Consider the following 25431-nt stretch of genomic DNA (forward strand, 5'->3'; position numbering starts at 1 on the left):
TCTGGACAACACCAGGGTTTGGGCTTTATCTGGGATTGGATGCTGAGTATGGACACACCTTCATTCCTTTCTAGAGCCACTATCAGAACCAGGGGGAGGGGAAAGGGGGCAGAATTTCCCCATCTGGGGCATTGGTGTTGTCCAAGTGTCACTGAGTCACCACCACGACATCCAAGGCGCTTTCAAACGGCTTTTATGCCCACAGAACATGCAAACGGAAGTTACCGCATTAGAAAAAGGGCAAATAAGTCCCTACATATTTTGGAGTCAGCTCTGAATTTTGTTTCAGTTGAGGACCAGTGAGAATGTAAAGCAAAGTGGTAAAAACCCAAGAAAATGGCATCCGAGGACCTTACTCAGGAAGGTGATGCTGACAGACACACATCACGAACGAACTCGAGGTTCAGAGCCACAGAATCGTAACCCCTTCCTGGGGTGGTCACGTCGACTCTAACACAGGAACAAAACTCAAGTGTTTTACAGACATCGTGTACGTTTGCATGCTGTGATTACTTCTTCAAAGCGAGGCAAGAATCTCAAACCTGAGGTTAGTTTTTCAAGTGTGGATGTCATGGCCCAAAAGGCAGAGTCAAGCCAGTGGCCCTCCCAGGACCGTGTCCCACGCGTGCTGCATCCGGCACGGCAAGGCCAGGTCAGACTGGCTCTGCAGACCTCCCTGCTTGGGCATGAAACGTCCGCCTGGGAGGTCTTGCTGGAGGGGAAACTCGAAACACAGAAACTGTCCGCAGGGAAGACTGACTTGAGTTTGGCCTCTGTCCACGGGAGAAGCTGAGTCTGGGAAGCCGAGTGGGTCCAGTTATTGCGGTTGAGTCAGAGGACTGACTGACAGGCCCTGGGGCGCGTCCTCCTTCGGACACTGAGTGAGACTTAAAGTGGAGGGTCTGCGCTCCATGCTCATAGTCCCCATGCCCGGGGGTGGTCCTTCTGCAGAGACTCAAATTGATGCCTGTGGCTTAATTTGGAAGGTTTACCTTGCCCTCCAAAAATGCCACCTTCACACACACACACACACACACACACACACACACACACACACACATTTAAAAAGCATCCTCTTAGCTGGACATTTAAAAAAAATACTCTTGTCTAGGATACAAGGACTTAAACTCTCCAGTGTCACATTAGTGGATCCAGCGAAGACCATGGAAAATGCCAGAGAGATGATGACTTACACTAAAATCCCCAACTGCAACATTCATTCTCTTAGAGAGAGAGAGGTGACCCTGGCTTTGTCCCAAACAGGGAGAGTCTTTATATTTCTGAGAAAATGGCAACCTAGAGAGCCAGCCAGCCTGTCAAAGCCTCAGACCAGGGAGAAGAGAGTGTGTGGCTGAGAGCGTGGGCTCCGGAGTCCCACTGCCTCAATGTGAATCCAAGTTCTGTCGTCTCATCCTTCTGTCCCTGTGCCTCAGTTTCCCCATCTGTATAATGGGGGAAAATAGCAATGCTTATTTCATAGCATGGTACTGTTGGGAAGGTAAAGGAAATTAATGCACGTGAAGTATTTAACGGAGTGCACAGCACGGAGTCAGAGCCTAGTAATGCTTGCTGTTGTTAATGTTATTTTTCTTATTAATACTATTACTGATTGTCTGCAAGCCATCGTGTCCCCCTGAGCTTTTCTGCTACCATCTTAGGGAATAAGGATTTTGGATTGCAGGCCTCTGAAGGTCTTTCTGGGTCCAAAGGCCAACTATTCCTGTTCTTTAGAAAACGAAAGCAGGAATACGACACCTCCCAGCACCTTTCCCTCTTCGGCGGCACCTGTCTTAGCAGGTGGCAAAGAGGATCTATGAGTGTGAGGCTCCCATGCCCTCACCCACATCCCAGGGAGGTGGGACGTGTGACTTCAGATGTCAGGGCTTTTAAAGTGCAGACGATGCTCCCCAAAGAGAACTGCCAGGCCTGGCCCTTCAGGCCCAGGGGCAAGTGCACATGGCAGCACCAGGGACCATGGCCAGACCCCAGTGCTTCCTGCTGGGGAAATGTCAGGGCCTCGCAGGTCCGCAGCCTGAGCTCCTGCACGTCCACCCACTGAGACGGAAGGTATCGAAGGGCTGTCCCTCTTTTGATCTGTCACAGCATTACTTAGTTGGGGTGTTTCGGAAGAAAGGGGGGAGGAAGGCCTTATACTCGAGGGCTCATATGGGTACCAGGAAGTTCTGAAATGGAGTTTCTCACAGGCGCTCCCTGGGACGTCGGTGCTGGAGTTGGCTCCGTTCGAACCAGACCCAGGCCGCAGCCTTGGTCCTCTGGAAGGCGCTGGCCTTCGCCGGGTGGCTCTGCGCGGTAGGCAGCGTGTGCTACAGTTCAAAGGATGTTGCCAAGGCTTTTTAAAAAAGGCTGTGGAAAAGATTCCTTAACAAGGTCACTAACAACACCTCTAATTACTCAGAGAGGTAATTATAGCCTCGGAGCATCCCGCTGGCAGCTCCCCAGCCAGGCGTTCGCACGGTGAGGACATCACTCTGCTGCTGAAACAAACACTGCAGGCCGGAGGTGGGCTGGAAGGGTGGCTTCGTTCTCCCTGGGACCTTTCTCCCCGGTCGGTGCCTGACGGGCCGAGCCCCTTCCACTGGGCCTCTGGGCTGTGACGGCAGAGCCTTGGCCCTCTGTCTCTGAACAGACAGCGTCTAGAATGTCAGTTCTACCAGGCCGGCGACCTTGTCTGCCTCAATCCTGTGAGACCCCCAGTGCCTAAAACAGGGCTTGGCACAGAACACTGACTTAATAAACACACCCCGGGGGAGTCAGAGCAATTGGCCCAGAAGCCCTGCAGACGTGGGGGCTGAATGTCACCAGGCTACAGAGGTGAGAGCTCCTTCGGGAAGGGCGCTGGGGGAGGCCCCCTGAGTACTGAGAGCCCTGGGCCTCTGGTGGCCAGGATCAGCCAGAGTAGGGAGATGGGACTCTCCTGTCCATCTCCGGCCTGAAGTCACAGGCTTCTGCCACAACTCTCAGTGCTGGCCAAGGCCACTGTCCCCGTCGCCAGCTTGCTCACCTACATGGTCAGGGTGTCCCAGGCCCTCCACCCAACTCTGCCAGCAAGTCCACCGCTCCCAGCCTTTCCTGTCCACACGTATGAGGGTGGCGGGTTAGGGAAGGGGGCGGTGGCTTTCCAAGGGGACACAGTGAGGAAGCACCTGTCTTTCTACCCAGCGAATGCTATGATGACAAGCTGAGAAGTGGAGAGGACTGGGAATGGAGCTTTTATATCAGGATAGGGAGAGTCTCTATACAACTTCCATGGGAGGGACCGTCTGGGCATGTGCCTGCCGCATGCACGTGTGTGTTCCCGCTGCATCACGTGTCCGCACGGGGCCCAGGAATCCTCACTGTCCTCGAGCGAGCCTGCCGCTTGTCTCCCTTGAATCTGAGCTGATGCTGGGCCAGCACACAGAGCCCTGCATTGACTTCCTCAGGTGTCCGGCTATGAACTTGGGAGTGCAGGTGGCCTTGCTCTGCCGTCTTCCTTTTTAAATCAGTGCCCGAGCTCTGCCCTTGCAGCCCTCCCGGTGGCACTAAGAGGCTGCTGCACCGAGGCAGGAGGATGCTCTCGTCCAGGACAGGGAGACGGATGGGGATGGGGGCAGGCACCTGTCTCCCTCTGGGCCTGGCCCACCTTTCCTCCTTCGCCACTGCAGCTCTGGAACTTCCATCCGGAGCCGGAGCCGCCTCCGTGCCCAACGGGAGGAAAGGGGGGCACTCAGTGACCGAGAGGGCAGGAGCACGTTCCCAGCCTGAGCTCTCACGGGGAGGGCGCCGTGATCGCAGCCTGGACGGGGCACAGGTATCCTGTCTCTGCTGACCGCACAGCTCCCGCTCTCACCCCGAGAGGCGGGAAAGGCGGCCCGATGACCAGGGAGGCGGCTCGGGCCCAGCCTCCCCTTCATCTTTGTGCTCCGAGTTGGCACGTGGGGATGATCATCGTGACACTGAAAGTGAAAGGCCCTCGCTTCTCTGCCCGGATGAGCGGAGCAAAGGTCACTGAACTTCGGCCCAGAAAGGGCCGTGGGGATGGTGAGGAAGCTGGAGCCCCGAGAGAGTTCTTGCCCAAGGACACGGCGGGGGCCAAGCTCAAAATGACCACCATTCTCATCCAAGCAGCTAAGGTTTATACAGTGTTTCCTACGTGCCAGATACTGCGTCACGGGCTGTGTGTATGTGATCCCACTGGATCCTCGTAAACCCCTGATGGAGGCTCTGTTGGTATTAATCCAATTAGACTGATGAGGAAACAGGCGGATCGGAGGGTTAAGCAAACTGCCCAAGATGCTATTCTTACCATCCCTGCTGCCAGACAGGCCGCCCAAACGCCTCCCTCCGTTGCCATGGGTCGAAGGCCCTCAGAGCCTCGGGGCCTCGGGAGGTGGCACGGTGTGTGAGCCACGGTGGGGTGGCCGGGCACCCCGTGCTGGAGACGCGCTTATTTCTTTGTCTTTAAAGAGAACGTCACCCAGCAGAGAGCACGGAGTCGAAAACTCCGATGGCCTTGTGAGCGTGTGGAAATAAATTAATTCCAGCATTCAAATTAAACATCCCTGTTGGCCTCTGGCCTCTCAAACGCCAACAACAGGCTGTGATGACAATGGGACTCGAGCAATTATGGCGAGAATATAAATGAACTAGATTTAAATACCAGAGGCATGATAATTTTGGGACTGGCTATAAACCTAATAATCTCATTCTGGCAATGTCCAATTATGGTGTTTTAATTAAAACCTCCTAAGGAGACGGGCGGCCAGTCAGGCTTACCTTAATTATCTTTATAGTTAGTAACTGGTCCCAAATTAGGGAAAAAATAAAGAAGGGGAAAGTTTCTTGTTTCCAGGGAGATGCACCTATTTCATTTTTAATAACAAATGAGAATATGTTTGTTGAGAGGCCCCTTATTACTAGAAGACATGGTTAATTTTCATGAGGAGACATCTCACATTCAAAGGCCGTGGGCAGACGTGTGGGACGTGGGTGGACCACCCGGCGAGTTCAAAGATGTTTAAGGAAAGAGGCGATTGGCTCAGGAGGCCAAATGCTGACCTGATCCCTTTCATTCACAAAGAGTGACTGATAAACACTTTCTCAGATGAAGGTGCCAGAAAATTGACACATGGAAGATAAATCCTGGAGTTTAAACCCCCGGAAAAGTCCGTTAGGTAAGGATGGAAAAAAACAAAACAACAGCTTGCAACTCACACAACGTGAGCCAGGTGACAGCCAGCGCAGAACCCTTCCTCTGGGCTGTGGCGTGAACGCAGATCCCGTCCCAGCCTGGTTCGGGCGCACGAAGGAGGGACGCGGACTCTCCTAGTCCCGGGCCCTGGCCTCCCTCTTGAATCAAGAAAAGCTAACGGAGAAGTCACTGCAGCTTTAGCTGAAGGCAGCCGAGCAGTCCAGCTGTAGATCACAGGAAAAAACCTTACAAGAAAATAGAACGAGGTAGAGTCCCTCACCCCGGTGAAAAATTCCCAGCTGCTTCCCCAGAGGGAACAGAACAGACGCCTTCGATGGGAAGGGTGCAGCTGACAGAGAGGGATTTCGTCGCAGCGCGCTGCTGGCGGGTCCTGGCTGGCTGGGGTGATAAGGAGCCCGTCGCCAGGGCTTCCGGGAGAGGAGCCGGGCGCCAGGCAGCTGCGTTTAATTCAAAGGGAGATATCGGGGACTCGGGCGGGCAGGGCCTCACAGGCGGGGAGAAGAAAGCTCTTGCCTGTCTCTGCAGCCCCGTGTTTGACGGATTTTCCGATACCGTCTCGGGCCCAGGGAGGCTTCTGATGCTGCTGTGACAGGGGCCACCGGTGATGGAGCTACGTGCGGGGATGGCTTAATTGGTGCCCCGTGTCTTTCTTTCCTCCTGAGCAGATAACCTCTACTTTTAAAGAGATGTTCTGTCTCACCCCCGTTCTTGACTGAAGTCTTCCTCAAGTTATTGGCGGAATAGCTTAAGCGAGGAGCTAAAACAACTGCAGTCAGGTCTGAACAAAACCCTTCATCCAGGTGCCTCGCTGGGCTCTGCCGTGGGGTGGGGCCTACACCCCCCGGGGTGTGTGTGTGGGGTGGTCAGCCCAAGAAAACAGCGCTTCTCTTTGACCTCCTTGGTGTGCACAGCCCGAGTCCTGCTCCCTGCTGCTTCCTCTGGCACCTTTTATCACAGCCTCACAAATGACCTTGAACAGTTATCAACGAGATAGCACGTTTTGGAGAAGGTGGCAGTCCTGCACCCCACTAATAACGGCGGTGGTTCATCCGTTGTGGATGTTCAATACGCCAGCTCCCCCCTCAGACCAGTAAATCTGCCTTTGACCTTCCCAGAAAGTGGCCCTGCACAGCATTCTATTTTTAACTCATGAGAGCCTGGGAAGCACCTAAAGAATCCCTCATGGGTAGGAGCCCCAATAGGGTGCTCCCCTAAATTCATACCATGGTGGGAGGGTGGAGATCAATAGCATATTCATGTCCAGAGTCTGCGGACTAAATTCTCATGTCCTTAGAAGACAACCGGCTTCACACCAAGAAGCCGCAGGGATGCCACAGGGCCCAGTTGCTATAAACAGGGAGGTTAGAAGGATGCCTCCAGGTGACCATTACCTGCCTGGGAGATCTAGCGTTTCAGAGGAGGGAGATTCGGGGTGCTGGCAGATCCGGGACGTACGAGGGTCAGCCTGACCCCCGGGTTTCGGATCCTGGCCACGCCTCAGACGGGAAGGCGCTTTCGTGCGGGAGCGGGGCTCGCGTTCCGCACGGATTAAACTTGGCACCACCTACGGTGATGTTTTAACATTTTCTCTAATGAGTTTTCCGCGTTAGCTCTCGGATGACTCCTGCACTCTGTAATTATTTCTTTCGCTGGCACTTCGCCGATATTGTATTCTCCGCCTAATAATCACTGTAATTACAGTCGCCATATTTGAGTTTGGTGCTCGGTGATAAACGGTTTTATTAAGTGAGTGTGATGGGACGCGATTTCCAAGTGGGCGTCTCTAGGAGATTATCGAGGTGCTGCTCCCAGACGTGTTCGGATGCTTTTGGATAATGAAGAACTTGATGAAGTAGTAATGTGACAGGAAGGAGCAGCAGAGAGCGAGATGCGGTTGGATTCCTGGAAAGCTCTTACTATGTTGCAAATGCTGCCTAAGAGTGACACGGGCCGATCTGCACCCCTGGTCACCCTGGGCCCCGCAGCACGTGCTGGCTCAGCACCCTCTCAACACCGATAACAGCGACGGTCAAGAAAGCGAGAAATACAACCCCGCCTGTCCAAGCTCCCTCACTTTGTTCCTCCTGCACCCGACTCCCCAGCATCAGCCTTAAGAGGCTGCTGGGCCCCACTCCGGGACTGGGCTCCTGGGTGTCAGGAATGCCTCTGGGAAAGCCCTCTTTTTTTTTTTTAGAAAATCAAGGGATTAGCTCTACTATTTTTGCACCAGAAAAGGGAGAGTTGGTGGGCCAGGAGGGTGCCAGTGAAAAGTGAGCACGCAGGCAAATTCGGGGCTCGGTTTAAAAGCCCCTCCCTCCTTTGGGAAGCTCTCTCCGTGCTGCCTCATGTCTGTGCACAGCTCTGTGCTCTGGGCCACACGGCAATCTGCCCCATTACACGTCAGATGCCCACAGATCAAACGCTCATGTTTGCTCAGCACGTTCTGTAGCCCTGCTAAACTCTAATAATTAAGCTCCGCTAATAGCTCTTACCAAGTACCGTGTGTGATGCTAAGTGCTTTACACGCATTCCTTCATCCAGTCCTCCCACCCATCCCTCGAGTTCTGTACTATTATTATTTCCCTTTTGCAGACATGCTAGGCGACCTGCCAGAGGCACACCATAGTGAGGGGCAGAGCTAGATTTCCAGCCACACGGGCTGACCCCAAGGCCTCCCTTATCCTGCCTCCCAATTTCTATAAGCGATGGGATGCCAGGAACGTGTTTACCGAATGCTGACGTACAAAAAGTGTGAGGTTTCTCAGCACAAATGAGCTACGAAGCTCAACAGAAAGCAATTCATGAGTTCCCTGAGACTTTTCCTTGAACAGGTGACAAAAGCTTCCTTCTTGGAACCCCTCAAGACACCCGAGTTCTTTAAGTGGCCACAGGGTGCTGGGGTCACCTAGGGGGCTCCGCACCAAGCACTGGTCCGGGGTGTGCGCCCAGGTCAGGGAGAGCCTATGGGTGGGGCAGCCTCACCTGGGCACACGTATTCCTTCTTCTGCACATCTGCCACGTTGAAGCCCCTCAGGTGCACCGGCGCCATGCACAGGGTGAACTGGCCAACTGTCCGCCGCTGTCGCAGCCAATCCGAGAGCCAGGCCAGGTGGCAGTCGCAGTACAGGTGGTTGGAGTGGAGGCGCCTGGGAGAGGGAGGGACAGGGGGAAACACTGTCACCGCTGCCACTGGCTGAACACACTGGGCCAAACCGCTTTGCCCCTTTATGGAGCGTGCTAACCCTCAGGAGCCCCGGGGAGCACGTCCCTCTGCTCTATGAACTAACACAGGAGCCCCCACCCTGATACGGCCAACCCACAAAGGACAGTCACTTTCGTATGCAGGCCACAGCTCATGGGTGCCTCCAGGGTTCTGATCCATTCTCTATTTCTTAATAGTCATCCCACACTCTTCTCTCTCACTCAAGGAAGCCTCAGCGCACAGGAGGGGGAGTGACATTGTTTACAGCGACGGTCCTGATCCGAGTCAAACTTCCACAGGGGTGGCTCAGACGTAGATTTCATTACTTGGGCTATTACGAGTTATTATGGCTTGGAACAGCTTCTCAGTCTCAATGTCCCAGTCAGTGGTGGCGTTGGGGCTGAGAGCTGAGGGACTTTTAGACTTTCTTTCTCTCCCTAAGTGTCCTTTTAATGACCGCCCCGGGGGTGTGTAATCCTGGCGAGCCCCAAACCAGTACCACCGAGTGCGCCAGTCAGGTTGAGCAGGGCAGGAGAGAAGGTGTTTCCTTCCCTCCGACCTCCTATTTCAGTAAGTTGTCCCTGCTAGGCTCCCGCAACCCATTACAGTCTCTCCATAGCATCCTTCGTCTCCTTCCCGATTTCAAGTCCACCTGGTGTATCTGCTGTTCTGACTGGCTTGAGTATCTCTGAAAAGACGTCCTAACCAGTTCCAGGACTCGGGCCTTCTCCCTCTAGTAGCTGTGATTCCAGATCAATTCCTTGCCCTTGAGTGAATAGATTCCACAGAGCGATCTGCAGGCCCCCCTTCCGAGGGGAACCCTGTCTGGTTCAATGTCTGAATTTCCTCTCCACTAACTGGGGGGCAAACTAAGGATGTCCAGGGGCTTCTGAAGATTCTCCCCCGAGGTTTCTCTATCAGGGGTTTCCAACTTGCACATCTCCTACCACCCCAGGTCAGTAGACGTGGTGGTAGGAGTTTAAGTCCCATCAGTTTATCATACACTCGGCTTTCTGATGCAAGTTTCAAACACCGGATCCTGGACATGCTAATCAGCTAGCAGGATCCGGGGACTTTCAAGTCCTCTGTGTTGAGCCCGTTAATACTGAGTGGCGGTAGAAGCAGTGGCCCAAGGCTGCCTCCATGTCTGATATGGAGAGAGCTGAAGGGCTCTTGACTGCACTCCACTTAGTGTAAGGTCAACAGCGCTAAACATCAGCCAAGTGCAGCGAATTCCTGCCGCCTGCCGGCAGAGCCTTCCCCCGGCCCCCGGGGATGTGAACCTCGGGCAGGCCAGGGCAGTGTGGGCCCTGGCAGCCTCAGGGGGCTCCAGATCCCCTCCTATCAGGTGGACTAAATGAATGCAATTCCCACATAGAATGTCGTTTTTTTTTCCTGCTGGAAAAAGTTTGAAAAGATTTTTGTGATTTTTGTTTTAAAATAATTAATTTTGATGTTTGTAACTTCCTTTTTGTACTCCAGAGCCAATATTTAAGGTCAAACACATTTTACTGGGCTCCTAGGCCCAAGACACAGTGCCTATAATGGGCCCCATGCAAGTCTCCCCTTTGAGCGTCAAAGCTCCGATTCCACACCCCCCCACCCCGTGCTGCCGAAGGCACTCAGGAAAGAGGTGGCAGGTGAGAGGGGTTGGGGAGGCAAAATCCTATTTGGGGGAAGGAGCTCAGTCCTAAGAGGGAAAGCAAGATCTCTCTCTATTCAACAAGATGACCACTTTGCTCCTGGACAGAGAAGGGGTCTGGGGGTGAGCTCTCAGAGGGTTCCTCTTTCCTAAAGGGAAAGAGGGAATTCCTGGGACATGGCAGCATGAGTGACAATGACCTGTCTCCTGACCCACCCGTGAGCTGCCCTGAGAGAGAGGGGCCCCATGGCCAGGGTATCGGGCTGCCCAGGAAAAGGGCAGCGGTGGGTCCGTTCCGGGCCGGGCGGAGCGGAGGCGGGCTGAGGGGCTGGGCCCTGTGCGCCCGGAGAAAGAGCCGTAAGGAGAGCTGGGCTCTCAGCAGGAGACGCGTGAGGAGTGGGGCTGAGGCCTGCGAGCCGGGTCAACGCGGACAAACTCCCGTCGGTTCCAATCAGGGTAAGAGGTCAACGGAAGCACAAAGGTGAGGTTTGGGGAAGTCAGGTCCTTACTGAGAGGATTAATTCCTGAGATAATCGAAATGTCTGCGGTTTCCCTTTGGGAGATTGTTAGGTTGGCTCTCCCTCGATCCCCGACGGCCAGCCCCATGCCACCTCCCTCCTTAACCTTGCTCCTGGTGGCCCCTGTCCCTCTGTCTGTCTTTGTAGGAATCTCTCCTCTCCAAAGTGGGACCATGGAGAAGAAGTGACCAAAAATGACGTAGAAGCCACGTGAGGGCTCTCGTCAAAAGCCTGGGGCAGTCGGTGGACTCAGTTTCCGCTGCTGGAATTTTACCCACGGGAAACGCTGGGAGAGTCGAGCTGGGCGGATCCTTTCGTTCCGCCCTTCATATCAGGTTTGGGAGATTAAACTGCATAATATCATCCCAAATGTGAGCCTGTGCACTGTCACGAGTATTTCCAGTCCTCTCAAGTGAGAAGGGAAATTAGTTTAATTACTTTCAATAATTTTGGTGAGCTGGGATGGCAGTGACACGGGAGCGATGGGCAGCTCTGCTGTCACCTTCCTCAGTGTGTCTGGAACCTGTTCTGTCTTTTTCCTGCTAAACAGGATGCGCTCAGGGTCCCAGGTCACTCTGCCCGAATATAACACCGACCCTGTGCTTTCTGACTTTGACTTTGGGTGGTGATTTAACTCTGAGCCTCAGTGTTAGCATCTGTGAAATGGGGGTATTACTGATGTTGTGGGGATTGAAATGATTCATGACAAGGACTTAGCACAAGGCCTGACACACCGTAACGTCTGACATTATTACTGGGAGGAGGTGAGCTCCAGACTCCTCTCCCCAGCCTGTGGCTGTGCCTGTACAAGGCTCTCATCTCTGATCAGACCCGAGCATCCAGGTGGCGGGGCGCTTCCTGCCTGTGGTCCCGCGGGCTCCGCTGACAGAAACACCATATTCCAGGTCGGCAAAACCACCTTCACAGAGCATGAGGTGAATGAATACAAATGCCCATTTGTAATAGGTGCCTTTTAGCCACAGACGCTAAATTAAATTTCCAGCAAATCCTTTTAGGGAGAGTCAGTGTTCATTTTCTATAAAATGTGGCTTTCTGAATTCAATATAAAAGCTTTCCTTTAGAAATCCCATTTATGACTTCCTTCCTCGCTCCTCTCCCCCTTCTCCAGCACCAGCGCCCCCCCTTAATTACGGTGAAGGGGATTAGTCAGCTCACGTCTCCAGGGAGTTCTATACGGAGCCATCTCTGAAATTAAACCAGAGACCACGGCACAGGGCAGGGAGCAGAGCGCGCAGAGGAGACTGACTGATTGATCTGAACTCCTCGGACGAGGGTTCGGGACCCAGGCAGGAATGACAACAGGCACAAGGAAACTAAACTCTCCACCCTCTGCGCCCACCCACAGCCCCAAACGAAGCACCCAGGACCCAGACCTGCCTTCTCCCCGCCCGTGGACCCGGCCCAGCCCTGCCCCTGCTGCTCCTGAGCTGCAGGTAACAAGGGAAGCAGGGGGCCCGGAGGGGTGGCCCCAGGAGAACTACGCTTCTCCCAGGCAGCCCACCAGCCTGGGGGCGCGGGCCAGCACCCCGAACCCACAGCCCTGGGACACACGCTCCTCCAGCCCACTGGTGGTTTGCTGGGGACTCTGAAGAGGTCTTTGAGGACCCAGTGGCTTCTCCCGAAAACGCCACCACTGCACCATCCCACTTTAAAAGCAGGGGAAGGGATGGATTTTCTTGGCTGAAACACGTTATCACGTGAGGGATCACAGGAAGAACTGGGGGACAGTGAAGGGACCTGGACCCAGATTCTTCTTCTTAACCACCAGCACTGCTGCGTGCGCACCGTGACCAGACACGCCTGCGTGCGGCGGGCATTTACCTCGCTGTCCCTGTCGCACAGAGAGATGAAGAGATGGCGGAGTAAGCGTGCCCCTCGCACTTAAGCTCGGGTCTGCGAGACCCGGCCTGCGTGCCTCCGGGCTCCCGCCCTGCCTCCGCATTCTCACCTGAGCGGGTTGCTTTCTGGCCAAGGCGGCGGGTTCTCAAGGCTTGTGAGCACCGAGATCTCCCGGAGGGCGCGGAGGGCGTGTAAAGGGCAGGCGCTGGCCCACCCCCAGGGATTCTGACTCCACGGGCCCGGGGTGGAGCCTGAAGGTTTGCTTTTCTAACAGGTTCCAGGGGCTGCTGACCCGAGTAGTCCAGGGACCCCGCTTTGGGAACCTCTGCTCTAAGGATTTTCAAATCTCTGTGGATTCCATGTTGCTTAGTACTTTCAGTCCAGTTTCTGGCTAAATAGTGATGATGATTTAATGATAATAATAAAACATGGATATCATTCACTCTCTACTCCATGCCAGGCACATTACATATCTAGTCTCATCTGATCCTCACCCCCTCACCCCCACCCCCAGAGGAGGCAACAGAGGCCCCAGAGCTAATACAGGGCACAGCAGGAATCCTGCCCCTTTGCCTTGGCCCCAAATGTATTTGGCTGAGAGCTCTGGGGGCTGGCTTCCCCCCCTACAGCTGTGATGCAAACACCACTGAGGTTCCACCAACAGGAAAAGCCCGAGTATGAACCTCTTTGGAAAGGCCACCAGAGTCCAACCGCGGAGAAACTTACAAAAGGGTTTCTGGCTGAGTACAGGGGGACTGTCCAGGTAACAGGGGCACCAGAACTGCTCTTGGTACAGGGTGCTAAGGGGATATTTGCTTCCTGAGTACACACCTTGGAAGGCATGGGCCCACCCAAGCATCGCGATAAAGCACCAAGTCAGGGCATTCCAACGTCAGAATGTGATCCAGGGCGCAGGAGAGCGGGGGGCTGCGGTGGGCGGGGGCTGGGAGGATGGGCACAGGAGCGGCTAAGACTCCCTCTCCGCCTGGGCCCCCGAGGGGAAGGCTATCGCAGTCATTGGCAATATGACAGAATCGCCAGGGGCACGTGACATTAGCCTAGGAGAGGGTGAGTCATCACGTCCCAGTTCTGTACGTCCTGTGACAATGTAACACTAATAGACATTTCCATCAAGACCAGAAACACAAAGAAGGCTCCCATAGTCCAGGAGGAGCCCCAGGATGGACAGCAAGGAGTCTGTCTGCGTGGAAGGGTGGGTCAGGCCACGGGCGGCACCCTGACCCTCCCCCCTCCCCTCGCTCACCAGCTCCCCCCTTCGTCAACAGCAGAGGTCAGCATCTGGGTAGAAGGACCAGCAGTCTCCCTGCAGCCTAGCTGGGGAGCCTGGGGGTGGGGCGGGGGGAGGAGGCAGGGCCCTTTACTCACAGAGTTCGGATCTTCGGCATGTGGTTGAAGCTGGTGACCAGGATGCGGCTGATGTTGTTGTTGTTGAGGGTGCTGAGGAGATGGAGGAAAAAGGGAGACAGTCAGCAGGGGGCGGCCCGAGGGGCACCGAAATGCTCATGGGAGCGGGGGAGGGAAGGATGTGACCGCGAGAGGGGCCCTGGATTAACAGCCGGAGACAGGTGGACGGATCTCCCAAAGACTAGGGAATTCGTGGTTCCCTTTCTCGGGCGGATCCCTCCTCCCCTCCGCTGCCCACTCAGTACTTACTGGCTCACCTGGAGCAATAATATCACTTCCTGAAAGCCTACTACGTGCTGAGTGCTTCATCACAACAGCTCTAATTCTCACACCTACAATGCCAGGTGCGTATTACTGTCCTCAATTTAGGGAGAGGGAAACAGGTACACACTACTCAGTCACACACAGCCCTACGAGGAGGCATTCTCTGTGTTACAGACGAGGGGGCTGAGCTGTGGAGAGGTGGGACGGCTTTCCCAGGGGCCCGCCGCGGCGAAGCGCTGGAGATGGGATTTGAACCCAGCTCCGAACTCCTTGCACTGCCCCGTGCACACACTGCCTCCCAGAGGAGGCCGTGGGGAGAGGCGGTTCTGGCTCTTCGAGCACATCTCGTCTTTTTTATTTATTATTTATTTATTTATTTATTTATTTATTTATTTATTTTTAAAATATCTCTTTATTGATTTCAGAGAGAGGAAAGGAGAGGGAGAGAGAGATAGAAACATCAATGATGAGAGAGTCACTGATCAAGCCTGCAACCCAGGCATGTGCCCCGACCGGGAATCGAACCCTGATCACCTGGATCCCGGGTCGATGCTCAACTGCTGAGCCATGCCTGGCCAGGCTCTCATCTATCTTAAGTGAGCCTGAGAGGCCGGGAGGAAGTCTCCCCCTCCTTGTGCACGTCCATGGCCACAGGTGGGAACTCCCACCTCGGGACACTAGCACCGACTGGCTTCTTTGTAAGTGAGAAGGAAAGAGAGAGATGGCAGCTCTATGGATGGATCGGAATGAAATAAGGCAGACAAGGAATGACATGGGGCTGTCATTCAGCCCTGGGCTTGCCCTTCTACGGGAGCCTGTTATGGAAGCCCAGGGAAGGCATGGCCAAGGAGGCCACCTGCAGAGGCGCAGATGGTATGTAGCAGGCGGCCTTTCCCGGTCAGTTAGCAGGTGTTTTTTGCCTCTGGCTCTTGGTGAACAATTACGTTCCTCTTCAAATGCCCTCTGACGTTTTCTGTTGTGGGCATTACCACAGCCCGTGACCTGACGCACACGTGGTTTAAACCGAGTCTTACAGAGCCTAGTTATCCACAGGTTCTTCCCTGGCGGATGGAGGCAGGTGATGGTCCCACCTCACAGGCGGGTAAAAAGCTAAGCCTGCAGTATGTGCTCGGTAAATGGGGGCTACCATTTATTGACATTGGTGGAGAGAATCTGGTCCTCTCTGGTCATTCCTGTTCCCCCTACTGCACCCCCACGGAAACAGAAGCAGCCTCAGCCAGCTCACAGTAGCCCCATACCCACCCCACCCAAGGGGCCCTGCACAGATCCCGTTCCCAGCCACTCTGACCCCAGTTCACAGCAGGATCCCAGAGATCACATCCCCCTCAATTCAGGCTATTTATTCCTCAATCCCCCATACTACTTGGCATTTGTTTGACCAATAAGGCCAGGGAGGAGTCTTCACAAAGGTACAGAACCTAATCCTTTCCTTCCCCCCCTCCCTTATTTATTATGCACCCACCACGGGTCCGGCATTATTTTAGGCGTATCACATGGTAAAAGGTATGGGCAGACCTGCTCTGCCCACTCTGCCACTTTACTCATGTACCAGTGCACACACTTTGCATTTTATGAAAGCTGGACTCACAGAGGTGTTTTGTTTTATGTGGCTTATCTTTCCTCTGAGTGTGTGTGAATCCATCCCATCCCCACCCACTCAGGAAGCATCCGGAACATCTCATCAGACAGGGCTGAAGAACCTGTCACTCCCATCAGACCAGCTCTCCGGCCTCAGCAGGGAGCTTCCTGGGGGTGGGAATTATGCTCCCCCACCCCTTCTCCATCCAATTAGAAATGCCCTAAATGACGCCTTCATTTCCCCTTCTCTCCACCCCAGGGTTCCAGGCTCCACTACCAGCCAGCAGCCTGAACCTCCGTATCTCCCAGAGGCAAGGAGACGCCTCTGCAGAAAAGCGGCCTCCTTCGACCAGGCCCAGCCCCCGACGCCCGGTGGAGTTCACAGCCAGCCCTGATTTAGCTGAACAGACAGGGCAGCTCTATGCGGGGCTTCGCCTAACTGCATCCGGCAGTGGTCCGCCTGCAGTGACTTATTAATGTATTACTACACTGATATTTAAATGTGAGCTGTAATGAGGGCTATAAAACATTTACGATAATAGCAATTATTCCAGGACCAAAATGACTAAACACAGTACTCAGACTCCCATGATCTGCGGCGTGGGGCTGGCTAGCCCAGGGATGTTGGAGGGCTGGTAACCTCTTAGATGCTGATCTCCGTGGCAGCTAGACTTTCTGTTTCCTTAATAAACACAGATCCATTTGATTTCCGGTCTGGGTGGCCTTTGCCTGCGCAGGGAGCACTGTGCTCTGTTTGGTTCTCGTGCCCGTGCCTGAACCGCTGGCATCTGATGGAGGCGTTGCTGTCATAACCTGACACCGCGGAGCAGAGTTGGTAAGGGTGGGCCTTGAAAGCAGAGACCTGGTTCAGATTCCGGCTCTGCCACTTACGGCCTGTGGGACCCTAAGTAAAGTTTCTTAATCTTACTAGGTTTCCCCCTTTATGACAAGGAGATATCATGACAGCACTGATCTCATGCAGCTTTAGTGGTGATTAAATGATATGATGCTAACAATGGTCCGTATTGACTGAGGGGTTATTGTATGCCAGGCAGGCCCTGGGCTAAGGGTCCTAGCTGTACCATCTCGCTTAATTCCTCCCCCACCCTAGGAAGCGGGCACCTTGTTATCAATTCCATCTCCTGGATGAAGTGAGTGGTGGTACCGGGACGTGAGTCCAGACAAGCCTGACTCTGGGAGTGATGCCTCTGTTTGCTGTCTCTTGCTGCTGAAATAGGTTTCCGATAATTTAGTGGTTTAAAACAACACAAATTTATTCCTAATCATCTGGAGGTCAGATGTCTAAAGTGGGTCCATGGGACTGCGTTTTTTCTGGGAGCATCAGGAAGAGAATTTGCCGCCTTGCGTGTTGCAGCCTGTAGAGGCCGCCACCCACATTCCCCGGATCGTGGCCCCTTCCTCCAGTCATTCCAGCCTCTTACTTCTTTGTGACATCTCCTACTGTGCATGTGTTCTCCTGTTCCTCTCTAAGGAAGACCCTCGTGATGGGTGACAGTTAGAGCCTAATCCAGGATAATTCCCCCTCTCATGACACTCAGTCCCATCTGCCAAGTCCCTTACACTCATAAGTTCCTGGGATGAGGAAAGGACATCTTTGGGGGAGCACTGTCGGCCGACGCCGTGCCCTTAAAATCGGCATGGAAAGCACACTTGCTAGCACAGTGCCTGGCACACTGGCAGTGGCCAATAGTTATCGGCTGTTATTACTGTAGCTTGTTTAGTCCTGTAGAGTTCTCTATGCACTTTCACCTTCATCTCACCTGATACTTGTAGCACTCTGAAGGTGGAATTATGACTCCCATTTTACAGATGAGCAAGCTGAGGCTGTGAGAGGCAAGGGACTCACCCGGGGCAGCACGCGAGCTGCTGCAGGATTCGGGCCTTGTTGCTCTTTCCTCACACCCCAGTTCCTCCCAACCAGCCCGCCGCCTCCTGTTTCCAGGGCAAGCTTGTTTCTGCAGCATGAATATGCTGTCCTCTTCACTCAGGGGCCCAAATGCTTTACCCCAAGGTGCTCAGGGTGGAGGTTTTCCCCAAGTAAATGCTGTCAATCCAGCATTTTTCAAGTGCAGGGTGAAATTAATGGTATAAAACCTCAGGACTGTGCTGACCTCTGTTTCTCGAATCATCACAAGCTACTGACTGGGCATTTCAGTATGAACTAAAAATAAGCCCCCCCCCCAGGATTTCAAAGACAGCCCACTTACCTCCCATTTCTCTCCTATAAAGCCCTTCCCCATTATAAACACCGTATTCATACTGAGACTACATTGGACTTGTTTACTGTCTAGTTTCTCTTCTGTTTTGCCAGACTCGGAGCATCAAGGCCTAATGAGAAGGGACCATTTTCCCTATTAAAATGATCTATCTGGACACTGCTGCTTCTGCCGATGGGCCCCACTGTCAGCTGTGTGCACTAGAAAGAGGGCGTTAGACGTTTTCCAGGGCACTAGGGAATGAGGGAACTTTCTATTGTTTCTACGGAGCACACATTGAACCATAATGCCCCGTGTCCCTCAGTGAAACGCTGGGGACCTGCGGCAGGATGAGGGCCCCGGGAGTGGTGAACGCAGGAGGAAGCGGTGCCTCCTGGCCTGTCCAGGGTTAGCCAGTTCCAGCCCGTGAGCCGGATCTCCTCTGCCCATGGCCTGTTTTTGAAAATACTGTTTTACCCGTTTGCTTATGTGCCGTCGATGGCCGCTTTCATGTTACAATGGCTGAGTGGTTGCGACAGAGACCATATGGCCTGAAAGCCTAAAATATTTACTAAGTGGCTTTGTATAGACAATGCTTGCCGACCTCTGGCTGTTCCAGCCCTGGGCAGAGCTCACCCTGCCTTCACCAGTGATGAACTGCCAGGGGTTGGGCAAGTCATGGAGCTTCTCTGCGAGAACAGGGGATTAGGTCAGAGGCTTTTAAAACTTACAAACAAAACCAGAAACCGTTGGCAGGAAAGCCCAGGCAGCAAGTGGTTGAGCTGGGATTCAAAAAGCAGGCCGTCTGCCTCTGGACGGAACACTTCTCACCCCACCTGGGGGACAGGGCCCTGCTGCTCCCCAGACCTGGACGGCTGTGATGGAATCAGAGTGGGGAGGCCCTGTTCAGGCAGGGCAGGCGAATGCACCTTGGGTGGAATGCAGAATGAACCTGGTTCTCAGAGTGTGGTGCCCGGGCCTGTGGCATATCCCGGGGACCTGTCAGAGACCCGTGTCCTCAGGCCCCACCCAGACTCCCTGGATCAGAAGCTCTGGGGTGGGCCCCACCTCCCATGGCTTAGTGGACTCCGCGGAGGAGTCCCACGCGAGCTTGAGTTGGAAACCGCTGAACAAGGGAAGGGGCTAAGGACAGAGCCTTGACCTAAGCGTGGAGGGCTGCCTCTGGGGCTGAGTCCAGCCTGGCATCCGCCCCAGCTCCCCGCCGCTCTCTGCGGAGTGCAGGGGTGTGGCCCTCCCCGGACCCCTCAGATAGCCATCTCTGATCCGGAAGTCCTAAAAATCCAGCTGCAGCCACACCGCCCTGGCAACGTTAATAAGGCTGACATTTCCCTCTGTCTCCTCCGATTAGGCCTTCGCTTTATCACTCTGTGCTTTCCTGGCTCTGAGTGTAATCTGCGTGTTGTGTGTCCATAACACTGTGTAATTGCTCTAATGCAGCAATATTATCTGTGAGCATGTATCGCATAATTGCAGAACCAGGCATCCACAGTGAGTGCCTCCCAGGGTGCCCACCTCCCGGGGGCACCCTGAGAACCCCTCTTCTTCCCCTCCACTCAGGTGGGGATCCAGATGCCTTGGGTCAGGGAGACTGGCCCGTTCGTCCCTATCTCAGGGCTGATTGACTCCTTACGTCCAGACAAATAAGGAGGTTCCCTCCTCATCGCTGCCCAGGAAGGAGACTCTTGGTGAGTCATCAGCAGCTATGGCAACAGGATGTCTTTGTAAAGGGAGTCTGGAGATGCCCTGACTTGTGCTTACAAACGCGGGTGCCCAGTGGCCAGCACCCTAAACCCAGAGGATCCAAGTACCCCTGACAGTGCCGGTGTTGAATTCACAGGGCCTGAGCACTTCTCACACACCATCGCATCCAACTCTCCCAGCCACCCTGAGACACTGCTGCCACTTTCACGGTGGACCCTAGAACGATCGGTGAACTCTCCCCTGACCACACGGCTATCGGGTTGCGGAGCCCACATTCGAAGTGTGACACGAGGACCTATAGTTTTAACCATTACGGAAAACTGCCTCTTATAGGATTGTCTTTGGACAGACGCCAGCTGTCCGATTTCCACGTCTCCCAAGGTGGAGGCGAGTCACATAGGCTAGTGGTGGACTCAGCCTTCATTGGCTCCGAAGTGCGGTGATGGAGGCGGCAAGGAAGGGAGGGCGATGGCGTCTCAAAGCTCCTAAGGTCAAGGTTTGGCTACCAGGTCTAAGTGTTGCCAAACCCCCCCTCACCATGGGCTTGGCTGGCTGGAATTGTTAAGAATGCCAAGAAGCACCAAGAGTACAGATCCCCTTAAGCAAAGCTCGCCTTCTGCCGGCCTGGAGCAGGCAGTGAGTCTCCAACAGCCGCTGGGGCGGGAGGAGTGAGATACAAGGGCGAGGGAGGAGAGGGAGGCGGGAAGCCACCTCTCCCGCATCACCTGCTCTCCGGGGCCGTCCTGGGTGCTGCGCATTACTCACTGCCTTGATCTCCCAGCGGGCCATTTAAATTAAAGCTCATAACCATCGTGTGGGCATATAATGAAAACAACTGATGCTGCACTGATTAGTCCATTACTCGCCACTGCTGGAAAACATAACAATCTCAAAAGGGGCCTTATTCACTGACGTATAGCAGTCGGCCTCTCATTTGACACCTCAAATTAGCAGCCAAAGCAATAACAGCTGGGGTTTTTGTCTCAATATTTGTACCCGGCTCCAAAGCGATTTGGCACCGGGGCAAGCGTTATTTTTAAACGCAGAACTCTCACCGCCAAGTAACATTTTAAATGGTCTCCAGGTGTCATGTAAAACCTACAGAAACAAATAAAAACAACCCGCTGCCAATTCAAGGCCTTTGAAGATATGGATTCCTTAGCAGAAGGCCCCGTCTCTGGTTCTGCCTTCATTACAGACTCATGTTGTGACAGACAGAAGCTCCACCCAGCAGAGCCTCGGCCTTAGGGAACACAGAAAAAGATGCCTCCAGCATAAATGTGAACGTGGAAGCTCAGAAGGGAGAGGGGACTCCCCCGGCCTCGCCTGACGCGGCGCAGTCAGGTGCTGGTCGTGCAAATCCTCATGAGGGTCGGAGGTTTTGGTCCCTGGATCCTGAAGGACTCCCTGCTCGTGTAGTGAGAACCTCACGGATATGCCTGGCGGTGACTCAGAATGATCCAACTGCCTCCCGATGACCGATTTAACTGTAAAATGTAGCCTACACGGCAACGCGAACAAGGTGGCCTCAGTCTCCTGATTCTGTTTCTTCGTCTACAAAAGGGGAGCCTGGACGATCCGTCTCGGCTGCTACATTATTTAGAAATCAGGCAGCTTCCTGGGTGCCCGGCGTCTGCAATGGGCTGAGGAGGAGAGAAGGGCTCCAGCTTACGCAACTGGACGTGGGGCTTGTAGTTGAGGGGGAGAAACAGACGATTCCTGCCTCAGTTGCCCAGTGAGCGGAAGGAGGGGAAGCGTTTAAGTGCCCCGCAGCGCACGCACTAGGGGAGGACAGGGCGCACGCAGTTTTGCGCCCTGTTGTGTAGGCCGGGCTTAGTCCCGGGCCTGGCATAAGACGACCAATGAATATACACTGAATAGATGAATGAGTTTCAAAATGTGAAGGGTCACGCTTTTGGAATCTTTTGATAAAAGCACATTTCCACTCTGAACAGCCTTCTGGGCTGACCCGGGAGTAGAAACTCAACTGCCTGACATCTGAGTAAGTTAAGTGGCCTGCGTGGGGCTGCAGTCAACACAACTCTACCACACGAATCGTCACGTCTCACGTTGGAGGATCGCTGCGATGCTGGGGCGTGGGTGCAAGGCTGCCAGTTGTCCCCGTTTGTTTAAAGAGAAAGCCAGACACTAGGCGTTTTATGTGAAGTCTCCTGCTTTTTTAATGTAGGTGAACCTTAAGAAACAAAAGCCGCACGTGAAACACACCCGGGGCTGGATCTGACTTGTAGATGCCATTGTTTGGTCTCTAAACCAAACATTAATTTAATAATTTGAATAGAATATTTACATTTGCCACATATATATCACATGATATAAATGTATCAAATATGTTTAGCATATATGTATATAATCAAAGAACTTCAATGGCATTATGGTGACATGTGGTTAGAGCCTGTGTCCCTGCATCTCCTGAAGGGCAGTCACTAGCTGAGATACCTAATCTTCCGATGGACTACCTTTAAATGGTTGAAAATTATTCAACACTTTCTTTCCCCACTTATCACAGCTCAAGGACAAAGAAGGGCCCTGAGGAAGTTTCTGTTTATAGGGTAAAATTGTGCTCGGCTGGCAGGTGTGCTCCTGTCCGGTTTCTGCTCCCTACTCATCAGTCCCGTGGCTAAACATACCAGTCACTTCTCGTGTATAGTTTGGAACTGAGCCACCTCAGACCTGTTGGCAGGAAAACTGCACAAGACGCGCGAGGCTCAGTTCCTGGGCTGAGGTGCCAGAGAGGTCCTGCTCTTACCCTCTAATATTTATCAGGGAGGGACTCTCTCAGGGAGCTGGCTGCAATTCACACCTTGGGCTACTGGGGCTCAAAGATGGGCAGGGGCACTGAGTGTTTACTTACTGGGCTCTGGCCACCACCGGTAGCCAGGCCCAATCTCATTCCAGATTGCTCTCTACTGGACAGTGACCTACTGGGGCCCTGGGGTGATCAGCCCCCCGCAGTGGCCGCATGATGGGAAGGCCCTAGAGAGGGAGGGTGTGGTCCCCATGCTGAATGTAAAATGTCCCCTCTGGAGACAGAGGTATGATAGGAAGGCAGGACACAGAGGCTGGCTGTGTTAATCTTTGTTTCCTTTCTGCTAATATAGGACAAAAGTAGGTGGCCATATAGAGTGTTGGATAGAGTTAGGTAGACCTGTTTTCTGGCCAAATTCTTTCGTGAAACTTCCCTGTGGTTGTGGGCTGGTCGCTTACCCTTTCCAGGGGAATTTCTTTCTCTTAAAATGAAGTGGTGGGGCCAGTTGGCCTCCAGGGTCTTTCCAGCCCACAGTTCCCCTCTCCTGTGCCATCTGGGCTGGGCTGGCTCTAAAATGGCACATCTGGAATGGGAACAGTTTTCCAGACAGCAGTGGGAGGGACTGTGGACGCCCAGATCTGTAGAAAGACGGGACATCTGGCCAAACTCAGAGTCGCCAGCAGCCCCCACTGCGCGGCACGGGGCGGGCTCTTCCTCCTCTTCGCGCCCACGCCCGGCTCCACTGCTGTGGGGTTAACGGGCCGCTCCCCTAACCGGCTGCCACATCTGCAGCTTGTGTATGGAGAAGGGACCCGTCCAGACATGAGGGTGATTTTCCTACCCAGTGGACTTTGTGGAGTCGTTTTAGGGCTGAGAGCAGCGAATAATTGGGATCAGGAAACGAATTCACGCAGAGAGGATTTCACTTTGGTGGGAGACGGCTGCATAAGCACACTCCTGGGTGTCCGTGAAAAGGGGTCTTTTGGGGGAAGAGAATCCAGATGTTTAAATTAAGACGAGGGCAGAGCGAGTGTGCGGGGGGTGTGTGTGTGTGTGTGTGAAGTATTTGGTTTCAGAAAATGCACCGTTTAAACGCCGAGCTTCTTAATGAACGTGAAGTGGCCCCGGGAGCTGGGGCCTGGCGGGCTGTGGCGATGCGCAGAGCACAGGCCCTGCCAGGTGGGGTGCCCCCTGCTCGGCTCTGCACCTGCGCTGTGCAGGAAGGTGGCCGTGAGCCAAAGGTGGCGACTTAAATTTAAATCAGTTAACATGAAGTAAGTTTAAAAACCCAGCTTCTCATTTGCACTGGCCGCATTTCGAGTGCTCGAGAGGCCGGCGCGGCCGGTGGCTCTGCGATGGGACAGCGCAGATGTGAGCGCGCCTTCACAGCGAACGCGAGGCTGCGGGGAGCTGCTCTAGACCGCCGCGGCCACAGGTGGGCCCACGGCTTCCAGGTGCCCATGGAAAGGTGAACGCACACCCTTAAGTAAAATCGCCTGAGTATTAAACATTGGCAATTAGTTCTATTTTTTAAACACTGGAAAGACCAAAACAATAAAGAAGAAATAAAACCCCACATCTGCGGGTTTCATTCCACCTCCGGGCCGACAGCTGGGGTGCTCTGATTTAGTTGTAAGCAGAAGGAGATGGGCTGTCTAGAGCTCGCCCACAACAATTCCAGATATGACCTTGGAGAAGCAGGACCGCGCTCCCTGCATCCCTCCTCCTCACCATGCCTGCTCCTGAGTCTTTGCAGACGGGAACTGGGAGCTCGGGGAAAGGTGGGAATGGTGCTACGACTCTCCCCAGCTCTGCATCTCCGTGGCTTCCCGGGGCCATCCTTCCCACCATAAAGCCAACCGGCAGGAGGAGGTCGATTTTCCCGCTCGAGTTCCTGGGTCTTGGCTTTCCAGACCCAGTTCTGCAGAGTCATGGACTCCTGGCCCCAGGAAAGCCACGCGATCCAGTAGTTCACATTCTGGATGGAGGTGGCAGCAGCAGCAATGGGCAGGTTTGGTGCTTCGAGGCGATCATGGCCCCCCAGTGTGGAGACCTGTGAGAGCCCTGACATGAGAGCTGATCAAGGAGCGAGACACTCACTGGACGTGCTCAAATACGGGCACCAAAGCTGGCAGCTGGGGATGGAGAAAGGGTAGAGGCTGACCGTCGGCCAGGAGCACATTTCCCAGCCAGTGCAGAAGCTCCATTTGGGGGCGTTAACTGATCCCCATAAGCATCCGGCGGCTCTGGGGCATTTCCCCACTGGCCGCCGTAGCTCGGCCCTGAGAGAACCCTCTGGAATCTTTTCCCAAAGATGCAGAGCTATTTTTCCATTTGTTTTGGGCAGGACGCAGCAAACCAAAAGGCTGCTCCCCAGCCTAGTTTGTCAAGCCAGGGTTTCAGCCCAGAAACCTGGTGGCTGGAGCCTGTGGCCCTGGGACTCCCACTGCCTGACTCCACCTACGTGCTGCTCAGAGAAGCGGTGACGGGAGTCCTGATGACTCAGGAGCCTCTGTTGATGGAGGACACACCAGTCACCCTTGTCACAGCCCCTTAGCCCAGGGATGCCAGGATGCACTGCAATTTCGAGGCTAAACTAGCCCTCAGCTAACATGAAAAGGAAATCCAGCGAAAACCACTAGGTCCCCCCGATCCTGGTCACCTGAGCTGTCAAAGTGTCGCTTGTTTAAATGGAAAAATTACCTGCCCTTTCAAAGAAATGTTCACTTTTTCCTTAAGCAGATGTTCTCAAAACCAAGCTAGTCATTTTATGATCCTGCTCAGAGTCGGTGACTGAAGGAAGGTGTGTGGTGTAGCACAAGGAGCCTTTATAGGAAACCCCGCTCCTTCCCCAGTATTCTGGGGGCAGGATGGAAGTTATTGGTGCTGCCCACGATGTTTCATTTTAATCCTGATTACCTGAACAAGTCACAATCTGCAGCATAGCACCAAAAAAAAAAAAAAAAAAAATAGTATTCTGAAGATGTGTTAGCACTTTCATTAA

The 25431-nt window shown here is 53.9% G+C and overlaps 1 protein-coding gene across 1 annotated transcript in view; it reads right to left on the reverse strand.

The window, feature by feature from the left end:
* The window catches only part of SLIT3 (slit guidance ligand 3), a 528596-nt gene that overhangs the window by 107914 nt on the left and 395251 nt on the right, over nucleotides 1-25431 (reverse strand). The window contains exons 7-8 of the mRNA XM_081135280.1: nucleotides 13821-13892; nucleotides 8195-8358 (exon numbers count right to left, since the gene is read on the reverse strand). Coding sequence (XP_080991406.1) covers nucleotides 8195-8358; nucleotides 13821-13892 — 236 coding nt within the window. The remainder of the gene's footprint in view (nucleotides 1-8194; nucleotides 8359-13820; nucleotides 13893-25431) is intronic.

Source organism: Miniopterus schreibersii, assembly GCF_964146895.1.
Source record: "Miniopterus schreibersii genome assembly, chromosome: 4".
NCBI lineage: Eukaryota > Metazoa > Chordata > Mammalia > Chiroptera > Miniopteridae > Miniopterus > Miniopterus schreibersii.